Below are 16927 nucleotides of genomic sequence, written 5' to 3' on the forward strand. Positions count from 1 at the left end.
GCAACCATCACTCCAACTATTCAAACTACTCATAAAATGTTTTCAGCATTGGAAGTGGCTCATGCACACCAGTCTTTACTGAATTACAGTCATGTGCCAACAGTGTCTTCTCTCTAATTATTGCATAGCCTTGTCTTCCCCCTACAATACAGAACACTCCAGCTATGAAAATCTACTAAAACCACTTACTCAGGCTTAGATAGGTGAGTTTGAAGACGAAACACAAATTCACTCTTTTTCTTTCGACTGTTTTGGGACCTCCACACCCATCTGGACACCTTCCTTTGACCTTATCTGCCTTCAGTGTCTCCATCTCCATGACCAGCCAGCTGAACCACAGGCATAAAGCATCACCAGTTAGCCCCACTCTTCAACAGAGTTCCCAAGTTCTGACATCTCTTCCTCTGTTCCTCTGTTCCTTCGCTCCCACTTCCTCAATCTCACACACTCTTCACCCTGAACCTAAGCAGATCTATCAATCTGACTCCCCCTATCTTGCTCCCCCAGATTCCCATACATCCCCACTTTCTGACATACAGGTGCTACTAATTCCACTCCAGCAATCCTTGGTTACACAAGAAAACGGTCCACCCAATACCTACTATGCTTTGCTGCTGTTTTTAAATGTACCTTGTCCATAAATTTCTATGAGCTGCCTTAAGGACTGTATTACTTAGTTCTATATCTCCAGTACTTGGCGCAATGCTTGGCACAAGACAGATACTCAAAAAATGTTCAGTGGGTAGATAAGGGAATGAAGGAGTGGATGACTCCCCCTTTCATAAGCATGTTGAAGCTTATCAACACTTGCAGTACTCCAAAGTGTTGCTATAGATAAAAACTGGTAAAACTAGAAAAGAGAGTCTAAGTATAGTAATGAGGAAAATGAGGGAAATCAACCAGAATTCTACATAGTAGGTCAAATACACACACACACATACACACACACACACACACACACACACACACACTTAGGCTTCATAAGCATTGAAAAATGCTACATACAAATTCTGATGACTTTACCTCAAGAATATTAATATATACTAAGAGTGTAAAGTCCCAATGAAATGATTAACCTCCTGGAAACTCAGTAATGAGATGGAAAACTGGGGATTTTGACTGTGAGTCCCACAAAGACAAGAGTCCTTTCTGTCTTGCCCCAGCTAAGTGACCAACTCAGGACCCAGCACCTAGCATAAATTGTCTTTTACATATAGTATTTGATGAATGATTACCTCCCAAGATTTTCAAGAGAATGGGGGTGTTCTGTGTTTTCCAAGTGGAGATTGTAAACATTAATTAGTATCCTTTCATTATCTCTTTTCTTGTTCTTTCATTCATTCATTCATTTGTTTAAGATAGGATGTCATTCTGTAGCTCAGGCTGGCTTTGAACTCTTTATGTAGCTCTGAATGGCCTTAAACTCATTATTATATAACTCAGACTGGCTTTGAATTTATAATTCTCTTGCCTAAGCTTCCTAAATGCTGGGATTACAAGCTCTCGTTCTGTAAATTATTATTAGGTACCTACTAGATGCCAGGCACTCAAAACCTCTGCCCTTGTGGAGGCTGCTTTTTATTATAGATGACAAATAAGGAACCCACTGCATGCAAATACACAAATTGCCAGGAGCAGACATAAAGCAGGGTTTGTAAATGGAGTATGATAAAAAAAAAAAAAAAGCTGCTTTTTCTGCGGCTGTCCAGAACGCCTTTGTTGAGATGATGTCTGCAGAGTTCTGAACTGTGTGCAGAGATGGGGAACTGGAGTGTTAGCAAAGGAAGCAGCCTGTACAATCCTTAGCACTTAGCACTTAGGCCAGAGTGATTGTGAGATGTCTAGAAGGGATGGGTAAACCTAGATCTAGCGAGTGCGGTCAGATGTGCTAGGCCCTGTCTCATGATCTGCTCAATCAGTAGCACGGAGGATGCCCATACATTCTCTTCTTGGAGATGGATTTAACCCTCAAGGGAGGCCCTGGAGGGGCCAGAGTGGTACAAGGAAAAAGCCTCGGGGGTGTTTGCATTTGTAATACTTTTAAATAGACCCTAAAGGATTTGTTTACGTGTTGAATGTCGGATAAAGAAAGCAAGGAAAATTTCAGGAGTCTTCATTTGGGCATTCTGCAATGTAATAGAGTAAATGAGGGAACTATTCAAGTACAGGGGTGGAGGAAATCAGCATGTATATGGCTTAAGAAGGTGAGGACACCGAATCATGGGAGACAGAACCTCAAGTGCACACCTGTAGCCACTGGGTGAAGCCTGAACTTCATGGCCGACCTAGAATAGTTGTTGAAATTTGCAGACAAATCCAGCACACTTGCCTCTGGACCTTTCAGTGCATAGAATCACCTGGCTTCTGCATTTCCTGGGTATTCCCTGTGATCCCTAAAATTGTGTAGAGTCCCTTAGATTGCAACTCTAGCCTTGCGTGGTTGTCAATTATTAATCCAACGGCATCAGTTCTTTGCTCTAGATAATCTCTCCATATTAATGTAACTCATGCTGCCTTCCCAGGGCTGCTATGAACTGATCTCTGGACCAATGGATCGGCATGCCTGGGGAGTTGCCTGGTTTGGATTTGCCATCCTCTGCTGGACTGTGAGTATCCTCAGCACGTGTTTGATTTCAGAAAGGGGCAATAATGAGAGACCTTGAGAAGGTCCCTGGTTAGTTCAACGACCCTAAAAAGTCTGGAAACCAATTCTTTCAGCTAAGTCCGTCAGAAGATATCTAGCACCAGACCAAGGATGATGGGCTCCCTTGAGGTGTGGGATGTCAACCTCCCTCCTAGGGAAAGGATGGGCCTACTCTAGAAACCCTTCTTCTAGCTATCCCAGATGAATCCACCTGGGCTTCTTAGTGATCCAGCTGTGTTCCACACTGAAGTCATTCATTGCAGCTAGACTTCAAGGCCCATCCTGTCACCTCTCTAGACAGCTTCTGAGGCCCAACATTAGTTGTCTAGCTCCTTCCATGGTCTCATCACTTTATGCTGCCTCTCTGAGGAAAACACAGGGAGGTCAGAGCCCTGGCTCCCAGCCCTAGCTGCACATTGAAACCTCCTAGACAGACAGAACTGTATGTACCAACCACTCTGTGGTTCTTCACTTGATCCTACGCCTGGGCCTGGGCACTTTGTTTTATTTCGCTTGTGTTTATGTTTTGATTTAGTAATTTTTCTAGATGATTCTAAATTTCTTTTACAGCTGAGAACCATGATATTTGGGAAACAATCCCAAACTTTGATACTGGTTACTGTTGTATACCTTGAAACGTGTTAAGGATTAAAAAAAAAAAAAAAGCTATTTTTCTCTATGTGGCCAGTGTCTACTGACATTTACTTCCACTAAGTATAATGACTGACAAAATTAAATATTTAGTAGTTACAAGTTCATATAAACAACATAACCCTGATAAGAAAATAATAACTATTTTACAAAATGAAAAATTTGTGAAGCAGTATTGCTTTGAGTGTTCCTCTGATCCTGTCAGAATCTGGCTTCATAAAGGAAGCTGGGTCTCTCACAAGTGCTCCTTCATTAACTCTGTGCTAACACATCACCAGTGTTGAAGGACAGGAAGAAATTAGATCCTTCATTACAGTGTGTAGTTATAAACAGGAATATTTTGGTAACCTTATTCAAGATAAATATTGTGAATATTCTTTTGAAACTATGTGCCCTTCTGTACAAGCTTCTTCAAGGTCAATTGCAATACAGAATCTGAAACTAGATTAATGAAGAACTTTCTGTACTGTTTGTACAAATCTTTGATCAATACCTAAGTCATGAACTGGCTCTTTGGGGAAATGCTGCCTCATTATGCTTCATAGCATTTGCTGGTGTTTGTTGATTTCTTTATGGGACACCAAAAGATCATATTCATTAATACTGTCACCCTGGAAAAGATCTCAAATAGGATACTATCAAATCCATGGCAGCATATCAGTTCTCCAGAGATCTGATTTTTGCTTGAAAACTCAAATTTATTATTGACCCATATATTGTCAAGTGTTTTCCTTAAGGTAACAGACTAATTTTGTAAGTTTTGAAGAAAATACCTGCCCAAATATCCAAGCCTAAATAACCATAACTTCTTAACTTTTTTTTTTCCAAATAAAAATGGTGTTTTAAGCAAAACAAAGTTGGGTCAGTGTATAACCAACTACATATGTGCTTTCCTTTTGCACAACTGTATTTCAATATGCCATGGGACTTGGTGTGTTTTTTATCATACGGAATATTAAAAGGATGTGTAATCAAAGGTCACAGTACAATAGGATCGGTAGGTTTGGTTGCTCCATGAAGGACGATCCCAGATAAATCCCTGCCTCTTCCTTCTCCCCACAAGTGCACAGCCATGCAGGGTACACCGAGAACTAGCAGTTCAGTGCCTCTGCCTTGCCTCTCTCTGAGACTTGGCAGTCTTACCTTATGCTGACTTTGTACCACCAGTGCCCATGTAAAAGACACTGACGAGGCAAATGAAGTCCTTTTACCTAAATATTCTTGACCTCATTGGTCCCTGAAGGGTGTTTGTGTACTATGCTTTGAAAAGTGCTGAGTGAGAGGGTATAAAATGAGAAGAGAGAGCTGTTCCTTCAGGAAGTGTTTTATGATCACTCTTAGGAGTTCATGTCTGTTGTGAAACAATGTCCCAATGACATATTTGATGCTGCCAGAGGCAGAGGGCCAGCTGTTCTTAGTTCCCCAACACCTAGCCTAACAGAGGAAAGGCTCGGTTATTTATTGAATCAGTTTAAATGACAACAGGGAAGTGTCCATTTGTCCTGTGTTACCACGAGCTACAGGACATTTAAAGGCTTTTGAGCACCATGGGGTTGCCAACTCACTGTACACAAGTATCAACTCTAAATGATAGATATTGTAAATCTCCTGAAATTCGGTAGAGGGGGAATAAGAGCTAGAGATATTGAGGGTCTGCTGTGGATGAGACATCATGTCAGCTAGTCTTCACACGAACCCCCTCAAGATCAGTAGGTCTGCCCAACAAGGAACCGTCCTGGAGAAGAAGTCCTAGCACAGCCAGCTCACTTCAGCTCACAGAGGGGTTTCCTGTTCTCAACCTGTGGGTCAAGACTCCCTTGTAGATTGCATATCAGATATTTATATTATGATTCATAACAGTAGCAAAAATACAGTTATGAAGTAGCAACAAAATAATTGTATGGTGGAGGGGTCACCACAGCATGAGGAGCCATATTAAAGGGTCACAGCATTGGGAAGGCTGAGAACCGCTGCCCTAAAGCCTGTTGGGGTCTATGTCTTTGGGTTTGTTACTTCCCTGTGCTTCAAATTCTTCAGAGAACTTTGAGAACAAATGTGTCCGGTGCATACAACTTATAATAAACATCAGGCCCAGTAATTATTTCATTGTCTCCCTCACAGCTCTAGATCTGAGGTAGAGAGAGAAGGTATGAAGTTTTTTTTTTTACACAGAGACGGGGGCTCAGGAAAGTAAAATGGCAGGGCTAGGATCCCTGGCAGTAGATGGTAGCTCTGGAACAGGCCAGACTTTCCAACTCCACACCTGAGTGAGAGAGAGGTCTTAGGCTCTGCGGGATTCTTCAGAGGCAGTCATTCCAGGTGGCAGGCATTTTAGGAGGAAAGGGTTTCAAGATTAGAAGGAGAAAGGGACCCAAATGCCTGGAGATGTAGCTCAGGTGGTGAAGCACCGGCTGAACACGCCCAACCCCCCAAATTATATCCCAGCTCTGAACAAAGCAAGTATGGTTGCCATGCCTATAATCCCACTACTTGGAAATTGGAAGCAGAAGGGTCAAAAGTCCAAGGTCATCCTCAGTTACGAAGCAAGTTCAGAGACAGCCTAGGCTACAGGAGACCCCATCTCAAAAATAAACAAATAAAAATCAAAAAGATAAATAATCCATGCAGTTTCTATTGGTAGCTGGAGGGCCAGCCTCCACTCACCACCAGGGTATGCAAAAAACCCACAAATTCAGTGAGGACTAAACCTTTTCTATCTGAGGGGGGGAAATAACAAAACACGCACTTTCTGATGGTAACTTTCTCTTTTACTTCATATAAAAAAAATCTCTGAAATTCTGTCTTCACACAGCTACATCTCTAAACATACAGCTATATATCTCTCTTTGCAAATACACATCTCAGAATCTTTCTGAAAATCTCTCTTGCTCTCTCTCTAGCTTCTAGCTTCTCATTCTCTTTTCTCATTCTCTTTTCTCAACTCCTTCTGTACACACATGGACACACACACACACACACACACACACACACTCACAGCTAACTCTTTACACAGCTCCTCTACATAGCAACATCTCCTTCACACTGCTCTCTCTCTCTCTTTCTCTCTCTCTCTCTCTCTCACACACACACACACACACACACACACACACACACACACACTTCTACATTATTCACTCACTCTCTCACAGCCACACTCTGGACAATTATATGTTACATTTTCAGGGTCTGACCCATTCTCATAACATATGATAAGTCACGCAGTTTTTCTCAGGCTAGGAAGCTCGTGCTGACTGGCCAGTGAGAAATGCTTGGCTAAACACGTAGCCTGAGTGATTAGCATTTCCAGACAGAGAATGTCATTGAAATTCAGGACTTAACAATTAACAGTAGTTGGCTGAACCTTGAGTGGTTGGGGTACATGCAGAAAGAGAATTACTGCAGAGGGTTATGTCTACCAAAGTTGTTTCATATTTGACCTTGATTTAGCAATAAACACCTGGGAATTTTTCTTGGTGTATTCTCAGCTGGTCTGTTTTTGAATTTGTTCTGAAATCTAAAATTAGCTGCCTTTGTGACTGAGAATACTGTTACTTTCCTGTGTCGGCTATGAAAAATATTCTAGTATTATCAGAATTATACAGATTAAACAGAAATCATCTTCCTGACTATCCGCAGCAATGTGTGTGTCCAAAGATGGGATATTTTCTTTCAATAAACACACAAGCAGTAGGGAGAATACCCATAGCTGTTACTAGGGAAGAAATGAAGCAGCACATGAGAGAAATTACAGACAGAAACAACTAGTCATTTACAGTCAGTGACTCAACAGCCTTGCCAGGTGGGGCTCCCCATCAGGTGAGTCTGGTGGGTTGACCTGTTAAATACTAGTTGTCACCTGCTGTATACTCCCATGGCCTCCTGCAAGTTTCTAACTAGAAACAGGATCACAGGAGAGTCCTTAGCTTTGATAACAGGCAGGAAGAATTTTCCCATGGCTATTTCAGTGCAGAAATGAGAAGAGTACTTGAGAAGTCAGAGAGACAATGTAGGAAGTGCTGGGCACACGGGGAATGGAGAAATTGCTCTGAGTGGCAGATTATAAGCAATGCTCTCATATGGAATGGACACAGCAGCGGCTGGCCCCTAAGATTACCGTCATTTAAATTACTGCTAGAAACTCCATGTCACCTAAGTCTGAACAAAAGAAATGTCATTGTTTTATATTAAGGTGGATGTTTTTTAAACCCTGTCTTAATCATTTGTTTTCCTTTTCTCGCTTTAATTCTAGTTTTGGGTTCTCCTGGGTACCATGTTCTACTGGAGCAGAATTGAATATTAAGCACACAGTGTCTCCGCCACACCTCCCTCCTCGGGTGACTCTGGATTTGGTGCTGGAACCCTGCTGTTTCATCACATGCCTTCTGTGTGCTCCATAGTGACAGATGCTTTTCTCACTCAAATGCCAGTTCAGGTGGAATGGGCTTCCTTTAGACTCTCAGGCTGCTGCAATCCTCAGCAGAAATAGTTCTCATCCTTGGCTAACATTCTGCAACATATTTATGTACTATGAGACAGAAAATTTGGAGAGTGGAGATGACTCTCATTCCTGCTCATGTTTACCATCATAAGCTCTGTCTGTATTTAATAGCAAACTCAAGAAACAGGGAGCCCCATATCTCTTACTATTTCCTTCAACCTTGCAAGGGTTTTGTTTGACACAGTGTAGACTGGGGGAGGGAAGGAGGGGGGATTGCAGAGCTGCACCTCTGCTTCTGGTTCTGCTATGGCCTCTGTCTACACTGGCAGTGCTCCTGACACACCCACCACCTTTGGATACTTTTTATTCTCTGGGATGATCCTTAATTTTCATTTAATAAGCGTTCCGACTTCCTCTCCTGCCTTGTGGAGTGATGTGCATTTAGCAACTTCATTCTCGGTTAATTGAAAGTATATAAACGTTAGGGACATTGACACTGCCCATTTTACACCAGCTCGGTCTTTGCCCTCAATGGTTTCAACGTGGAGATCCAAGCCAGCTTACTAGAGCAGGTGATTTATAGGGATTTTTGTTTGCTGTCAAAATAGTTTGATCCTGCAGGAAGTCCTGACAACTCACCACTGTTTGCTTAACAAGAAGCCCATAAAATATGCCCACTTCATCAGATTTCAACTGGTCCTGCCTGAGTCTAACAAAACGGGGTTGCCAAAAGAAGAGCCCCAACTGTGGGGATTAAAGCGGAAGAAGTGGGGGACACACACCGTGAGTTCCTGCTGGCTGGCTCACTGTCCGGAAGGACAGGAAATGGCTGGAATTCTCTCTCTTTCTTTCCTCTCCTGCTACATTGACCTTTGAAGCTATTGCTCCTGTATACTTGGAGACAGCACATGTGATGCCAGCAGCCCCACATGTTCCCTATGCAGGAAACACGCCCATCATTTAGGAACAGTCAACCCCGGCACGGGAAGTCCTGCCTCACCAGGTCCCTGTAGTTAGGCAGAACCCTGGGGCAGAGGAGCAGTCAGAGAAGAGGAGTGGACTCCCTTGCAGCAGAAGCCCACTTTCTGACCCTGAGCATAGCTTGCCTCCAGCCCTCCACCTGACTTTGTCTCTTCGGAAGAAGGTATCTTGGGTACCAGGATAACACCTGCACTTGGCACAGAGGGTCCTCTGTGGTTCTTAAAAGGAGGGAGATGTGTGGAATTAAACTTTCTCCTTATCTTTCCTGTCTGATGCCTTTAAAATACACACACACACACACACACACACACACACACACACTGGGAATTGAACCCAGAACTTCGTGCATGCTAGGCGAGCACTCTGCCCACTAAGCTGTATGTCTGCCTCCTGGTGCCCTTTGTTTTCCACCATTAACTAGGCTTTCCACTGAGCTCCACTGGCTGAGTAATTCCTGCCCAACCCTACCCCCGCCTTCCCTCTCAGATTTATGCTCCAAAACGTTTTCTGCTGCAAACCCCTCATCTCTTTGTGATTGGATCTCCGCCTCAAAAACCCAATATAGAAAGTTCCAGCTCCATTACCCACAGGAATAGGCTTTGCTCCTCCCCAAACCAAGGAAGAATGGTGAACCCAGGTACCCCAGTGGCTGAGAGCAGTGCCTAAAAGGGACAAGCCTTCATTTCCCCTTCCCCGTTCTGCCATTCCCAGGAGTGAGCTGCGACTACCATGACCACTCCCTTCAGGTCACCCAGCAATTTCTTCACAGCTTCCCACTTCCGCCCCGGCCTCCCCCCCCCTCCTTCTCTCCTTCCAGCTCCTGGAACTGGAAATAGGGTGGCAAGCCTCAGGTCCCAGCCCCAGCTCAGCAGGGTCCAGGCCCAGCGCCCCCAAACCAGGGAAAGGAGAGGGAAGGCTGCTGCCCATGAGAGCCACCCAGACAGGCCATCTGTGAAACCTTCCTTTTCTCAGCCATAAGCCTGTCCACGAACTATCACCAAACCTCAAACCAGTCAGGCGAACTCTGGGGCAAGTTTTATTGACTGCCACACAGAAAGGTCACCGTGTCTCTGGTTGGTCTTACCCTTAAGCCGTGGCAGCCTGATTACAATGAACACTTCAAAGCCCACTGCTTGTAATGGTCAGCCCTGGAACCAGAATGAAGAATCTGCTTCTGTTTGAACAGTAGTAGACAAACTTGAAAGACTGCTGTCCCATCTAACCCCGCCCCTTCCTGTCTGATTGACAAGCAGTGCTGAGGGGAGGATGCAGGGGGCATTAAAAACCAATCACTAGCCTGGCTTCTTGCTATAGACTAAAGGATTGTTCTCCATCTGAATTTCCCTTCTCTTTCCTGTCTCACCTCATTTGGCTTCTTATCCCCTCTTATGAGACAGGCTAGGGAACATCCAGCAGCCACTAGGTAAGTGACTGAGTCCGGTTTCATGCATGTTTATCCAAAGGTTCAAGTGGTCATAGTCAACAAAGATAGTCAGAAAAGTCTTAGACCAGTGGTTCTCAACCGTCCTAATGCTGCGACCCTTTAATACAGTCCCTCATGTTGTGGTGACCGCCCCCTGACCCCAGCCATAACATTGTTTCGTTGCTACTGTGTAGCTGTAATTTTGCTACTGTTGTGACCTGTAATGTAAATATCTGATATTCAGGATGTCTGACATGTGACTCCTGTAGGGGTTGAGACCAGTGGACTGAGAACCACTGTCTTAGAGAAAGGCGGTGCTGCTAACCTGTGGGAGATGCTCTCACCCAGCCTTCCTCCAGTCCACAGTCCTCGTGCCCGGCACAATCGGGTACACACGCATGCGCGCACACACACACACACCCCTACATGGTTACTAAAAAGTTAAATTTTAAAAACCAAAGGATGTGGTTCAGTAGTGTAGCATTTCCTAGCATGTGTGAGGTCCAGTACCATAAAAAAAATAAAGCAAACAGAAATACGACAGAGGGGAGGCGGCTCGGTGATTCAGAGCTTGCTGCTCTTACAGAGGACTCAGGTTTGGTTCCCAGCATCCACATCAGGGGCTCACAACTGACTCTACTTCCAGTTCCAAGGGATCTGACACTCTCTTCTGGCCTCTGTAGTCACCCACATTTGTATACACATGAGAGAGAGAGAGAGAGAGAGAGAGAGAGAGAGAGAGAGAGAGAGAGAGAGAGACAGAATAAACATTCAGTTGTGTTCTATCCTCCATTGACTTTTCTAAGCTCCCAAACTACACACTTAGACACATGCATACTCAAGGCTCAAGATTTATTTGAATTCTCAACAGTCGTCAATGGACCCTTTGTCTATTCAGGTATTCTCCCTGGAGGTGGGGCCTCTGAGCCACTTACATGAGTGCATTTTAGAGACCTGTCTGTCTTTCTCAGCAGACGTGAGTGTTCCCTATACTACAAACAATAAAAGTGCAACAGTCTAAACTATTTTGGCAAATGAGAACTTGAGACTCTGCCTTAATATTTTCCATCTTGTAGCATACATCGATGGCTCTTGGTAGGTGCTGTGCTTCTATAGGACCTGGGGGCAAGTGGAAAGTATGAGTCTAGCAGAAAATGTCTTTCATCTCCTTCAGGAGTCCATCCACAGAAAATGTGGGCACCTCCAAGAAACACATCCAACTGGGGTATAGCAAGAAGTGTGGGTGCTGGTTAAGAGCCAAGTAACTAGGGGTAGAGAGCAGATGAATTCTTGAAAGTCATTTTTAGGGTCCAGAAGATACCAAATCTCTTTAGGAGTCACAGCAGGGATATAGATTCAGGAAAGTTACCCCCAAAAGAATGAAGCCCTGGTAGAGACAATATGGAACAATAGTCTTACAGTCAGATGACTTGAATTTGGGCTTGACTCTGCTATTGCCCAACTGTGAGATTTCTAGCAATTGCCCATCTGTTCTGGGTCTCCACCCCTTCACATAGCCCTCTAATCTCAGGAGATTATATAAAAACATTACAACCTATAAGCCTCATAAAAATGAGTGCCAGCCCAAGTAATTTTTAAAAACCAATTAAAAACTGTGCATCTGCCATTCACGACCATAGGGAGTTTCAATGCCCAAACAGCCAGCATTCATGTAGTTCTTAACCACCATGGTATGGTAGGCATATCTACCTTTAACATTCAAAACGTGTGATGCCATGGCACTGACTGTGACCAAATACATATGCAGGAATTGGGAGCTTGGCTCCTTTGAAACCAGCTGGGGAGGGGTAGGTATTAGCAAGTAGGTACTCCAGGGCTCCAGCCCCTCAATGGGCCTTGGACCACCTGCACAAGTCAAATGGCACAAGGGTGGCATGAAGGTCCCAAAAGATTACCTTCACCTCAAGAAATTTTGTAACAAGTCATTGTACATTTTCCTGGTTGAAAGAATTAGCTGAAGAAAAGTCAAAGGCACATTTCAGTGGTTCCCCAACATTTTGTTAACGCAGATGCCTGTGACTAGCAACAAAAGGCAGGGAGTTTCTATATGGCATTCGCTATATTCTGCTTCCGTTAAGAGTCTGAGTCTCAAATCCCCTACCACACCCTTCTTTTCTGTTACCCTCCCCAGTCACTCACTTTCAGAGAGCCTCTGCCTCCAACCTTCAGCTCTTCATCATCAAAGGAAAGAGGACCAATACCAAAGTCTCTGAGTAAAGAAGAGAAGTTGGAGGGGCTTTCTCACTAGCCTACGCCACTACCCAATCTCCCAAGAACACAACTCCCTTTATAAGGTTTGGCACAAAAAACAGGAAAACCATGAGTATGATTTTGTTAAACAGAGAAAAAAAATACTTCTGCTTCCTATGTGGAGTTATTGATAAACCAGACTAGCCCTAAGCAAACCTGCCAAGCCTATTAAAAAATAACCACCTTTCAAATCCTTCTTCCTCATTTGGTGGTGTTCATGCCAAACCCTCCAATTCTTCTTCTTATTTGGCAGAAACAGATATTTACACTTACTAACCAGGTTTAGTGGAGACGGAATCATGTAATGAAGATGGATTGAGAGGCCCTGGGATGCAGCCACACAATACTTATGAACATCTGTGTTACTTGTACATTCATCCACCTAAGCAACTGAAATATTCTTAGTACTCTTCTGACACAGAAACAGAATGGCTTCCACTACCTTTCTTCCATTTCACCTTTGCCCTGCTCCTCAGGCAGCTCAGCGGTGCTGGGGCCTTCTCTCTCACATCTCTCTAATTCTCTGTCAGTACTGCAACCCCAACGGTATTCCAGATGACGGGCCCTGTCCCCTCAAGGGCCTCCTGCACCCTGCCTGAGCACTAGCCAAACAGGTATGCTCCCAAAGCTCCGCAGTTCCCACTTCGGACTGTGGAAAGGACACACAGAGGAATAAAAACAGTAAGAATTCAGAGAGGCCAGGGAAGAAGACTGAGACGTGACTTGAGGCAGTTGGCTGTGGGGGCCAGAGGCATAGGAATCCCCTGAAGCTGGCAGCTGTAAGCTACCCCTTCAAGGGAGTGCTGGGAACCAAATCCAAGTCCTCTGCAGGAGCAGTACACGCTCCTAAATGCTGAGACATCTCTCCAGTCCACTGTTGGGTTTTTAAGACATTTACAATGAGAGAGGCTGAAATGAATTAACCTCTGGCCTAAATGAACAGTAAAAAACAAGACCAAGAGCCGGAAGTTTTTTCATATTTTACTACAGAGGTACTCTATAGATGTATTATTGGTCATTATGTAGCTTATAATCTGCTCATTCATATCCTACCCGTACAAAATCATTTTATAAAAATGCTTTAAAAACTAGGAGAGAGTGTGTTCTCTGATAGGCTATTACTAGTGAGTGCCTCTGAAGAGACTGGGTACATTCAAGGTCGGATGGCCGCAGACTGGAAGGTGTGTCTGGTGAGGAAGCACCCACCATGGAGAATTGAGGGTAGCAGCCAGCATCCACCACTGCTGCCAGTTCACCCCACCCTCTGCCCTCCACCACCTCTTCATGGTCAAGTTCGTGACATCTGATTCTTGACTTTGCTCCTGTCTTCCGTGGCTTTCTTCTCATCCAGAATCCATCACCTCACAGGGGGCCATGCAGGAGAGATGAGTAACAGAGACACATCTTAGGACCTTCCTATCTCAGACCGAGCAATGCTGGTTCTCTAAGACACGTGGGAATTTGATTCCCCCACTCCTTAATCTCATAATGCATTGCAGAAGTCAATCTTTTGAAGACACAGCTCTCAAGTTGCCTTCACTGCAACCTTTTATCTTTAGTCCTTCAAGTATGTTCGTTACGACCTTTCACTACCATGATCAAAACAGCTAAGAAAGCTGTCCTGTTATGATGGTTCTACATTCCACATAACCAAGAGCTCTTGCTGAGAAAACACGAAACGGAAAAATTTGGCCCAATAATCAGCTGGAACGAGTTCTTAACGTGTACTACTGTGGAAGTCTCTAGGCCAAAATGATCACAATCAACTCATCAGTTCTCCTGAACACCATCCAAAGATCCAGGTCATGCCCCAGTCCAGAAATCCACTGTGATGTTGATGTATAAAGGATTGTGCTCCAGAGAGAGTAATCTGTAAGAACAACTCGATAAACCATCTGTTTTCCAGACTCGTGACATCTGGTGTAACAGCTTCATCCTAAGATAAAAAGAGCAAACGACCATGATGAAAATAAGAACGTGGCACGCAGTTCCACGGCATTTTGTCCTTCTCCAGAGGGTAGCACAAGCAATTTTACAATTCACTATACCTGCTGAGTTTCCCATTCCAAAAAAAAAAAAAAAACCGTGTTTTCCTCACTAACTAGGCATTAATGAATGACAGCTGTGCGTTTGTGGATCAAACCCTACATCAGGCCCTGGACCAAGAGTGGACATTGCCTCCAATGGGCTCCCATCCATAGGGCAGAGGGGTTACAAGAACCACTGATAGAAAGGGGGTGTGCTGCCCACTTGGAATACATCCTTGGCTGAGCATCACACGGGATCTCTGATCATTCCACTATGGTGAGAAGAAAGTTGTCTATAGACAAGAGGGTACACAGCTCTCATAAGAGTCTCAAAAACAGTGTGTGTGCGTGTGTGCGTGTGTGCGTGTATGCGTGTGTGTGTGTGTGTGTGTGTGTGTGTGTGTGTGTATAAATTAAGGGGCACCTTATTTCCTGAAAGACTCTAGGGAGGGACATCGAGGTGATAGTTTCACAGAAGGTTAAAGATATGAAATTCAGGAAGTGAAGAAGGAAAGAAAGCAAACACTATTGGGCAAGAGGCACAGGCAGACAAAGGAACAGGATGCGTTTGAGAAAGGATAGTCCGCCCCTGTAGCTGGAGGAGCTGAGCAACAGGGGTAGAGAAGTGGGCATTGAGGAGTTCTCTAGGAGCTCAGCCATGACAGTGACAACATGGGTGGAGATCAGAAACACAGTGTTGAGCTACGTAATGTCAAAGGAGAAGAAATGCAGTATGATTTCACTTACGCACAGTTGAAGATGTGCAAAACTAATTTCTGTTTGATTTAGGAATAAAAACATATGGAAAACAATAAATGAAGAAACAGCCGGGCGGTGGTGGCGCACGCCTTTAATCCCAGCACTTGGGAGGCAGAGACAGGTGAATCTCTGTGAGTTCGAGGCCAGCCTGGGCTACAGAGTGAGTTCCAAGAAAGGCGTAAAGCTACACAGAGAAACCTTGTCTCAAAAGAAACTTTAAAAAAATAATAAATGAAGAAACAGCCTAAAGAATTATCATTATGACAAATAAGTATCACAAAGTTCAGCTAAGTGTCACCTAGGGCAGGGGTGAGTGTGAAGAGTAAGGTGTGGGTTTAGGGAGGCCACACAGACATACCTAAGGGGTCAGTGTGGGTATCAAGATACTTCATACTTGTCATACAATTTATAAGTATTCTCTTGTAAATATTAAATAACAAACAGAAAAATGCACAACTATTGATAAAGACTGGAACGGCATAGAAAAGTCTATTCCTTTGAAATTGTCGCCTCTAACAAAAGAGCTAAAAGATTTTTAACAGCATCTTAACATGTAGAGATTAATGAATGGGCAAAAAAAAATCTTGAATACAGCTTTTCAAAGGGAAAAAACTCAGAACAAAAAACATAAATTTTTCCATCAGAGCCACAATGTGTTTATCTGTCAGAGCTCTTCAGTGAAAGGGCCAAAGCTGGGCAGGAGAAAACAGGACAGGGCTAGGACATCACCTCTCCCTAGAGCATAGAGCAGGAAGCTCCCAGAGACAGCCTCAGTTACAGCCTTGGGACTCGGGCCAGCTTGAAGCGCTCCAGCTGATCAGAATCGAGACCACTTTCTTATCAAGAAAATCATGAACCACAAACTGAAGGATGCTCAGGGATACCCGGTGATTACTCTGGAAAATGACCCATCCGTGCTGGGCTCTCACCCTTCGGTCTGTCTTTCCTATAGGAACTATACCCCAAGGTACTCAAACAGATAAAGAGAGTATGTCCTTCTTTGTAAGAAGATTTAATAAAGGAAGAAGGAATGGTAGAATCAGGATATCACAGCTTTGAAACCCTTGATTGAAGGGATGAGCAACAGGTGCTAAAAATCACTATGTAAAGATCTGATGAGAAATCTCAAAATGAGCAGATTGGGCTGACAATACCCAAGCCCCAGAACAATCCTGACACCAAATTTGCCCTCCTAGTTTGTAAAGAAAAGAAAGAAAGAAAGAAAGAGAGAAGTAAATAAATTAAAAAAAATACAGAGGTACAGGAACACATCAAATCTCCAGGCAGCAATTAGCAAAAATTCCTAAGGAGAGTGACTGATTCTGAATCTACTGGATACATGGCCTGATGTGTTCAGCAATGAATTACAAGGAATAAACAAGAAAAAGAAAGGGTAGGGAACCGGTGGTACACATCTACACTCCCAGCACATGGAAGGTGAGACAGTGGGGTCACTTGAGGCTAAAGGGGACTTCGTGGACAGTGAAACTCTGTCTCAAAAAAAAAAAAAAAGAATCAAAAGAGAACCTCCAGGGCCAAAGATCATCCTGATAATAACGCACACCTTGTTTATTTATCACACTGAACAAACCCATGCTTTTTTTTTTTTTTTTTAAGGTCCTTATTAGACAATCAGGAAACCTAAAAACAGATTTTGGACATGCGGTGACATTGTTAATATTCTGATCCGCCCCTTGGAATCCTGCCCCTTGGTGCCACCCTGCGTCCTGACC

The 16927-nt window shown here is 43.9% G+C and overlaps 2 protein-coding genes across 5 annotated transcripts in view; one reads left to right on the forward strand and one right to left on the reverse strand.

Annotated features, from left to right (window-relative positions):
- Positions 1-8406, forward strand: part of Upk1b (uroplakin 1B) — a 28107-nt gene extending 19701 nt beyond the window's left edge. For all 3 annotated transcript variants that reach the window (XM_059277165.1, XM_059277167.1, XM_059277166.1), the window contains 2 exons: positions 2523-2606; positions 7545-8406. In XM_059277165.1, coding sequence (XP_059133148.1) covers positions 2523-2606; positions 7545-7595 — 135 coding nt within the window. In that variant the 3' untranslated portion in view covers positions 7596-8406. The remainder of the gene's footprint in view (positions 1-2522; positions 2607-7544) is intronic.
- Positions 8407-13371: 4965 nt separating this feature from the next.
- The window catches only part of B4galt4 (beta-1,4-galactosyltransferase 4), a 29593-nt gene continuing 26037 nt past the window's right edge, over positions 13372-16927 (reverse strand). For both annotated transcript variants that reach the window (XM_059277120.1, XM_059277121.1), the window contains one exon: positions 13372-14344. In XM_059277120.1, coding sequence (XP_059133103.1) covers positions 14212-14344 — 133 coding nt within the window. In that variant the 3' untranslated portion in view covers positions 13372-14211. The remainder of the gene's footprint in view (positions 14345-16927) is intronic.

The sequence above is a fragment of the Peromyscus eremicus genome, chromosome 12 (genome assembly GCF_949786415.1).
Source record: "Peromyscus eremicus chromosome 12, PerEre_H2_v1, whole genome shotgun sequence".
Classification (NCBI taxonomy): domain Eukaryota; kingdom Metazoa; phylum Chordata; class Mammalia; order Rodentia; family Cricetidae; genus Peromyscus; species Peromyscus eremicus.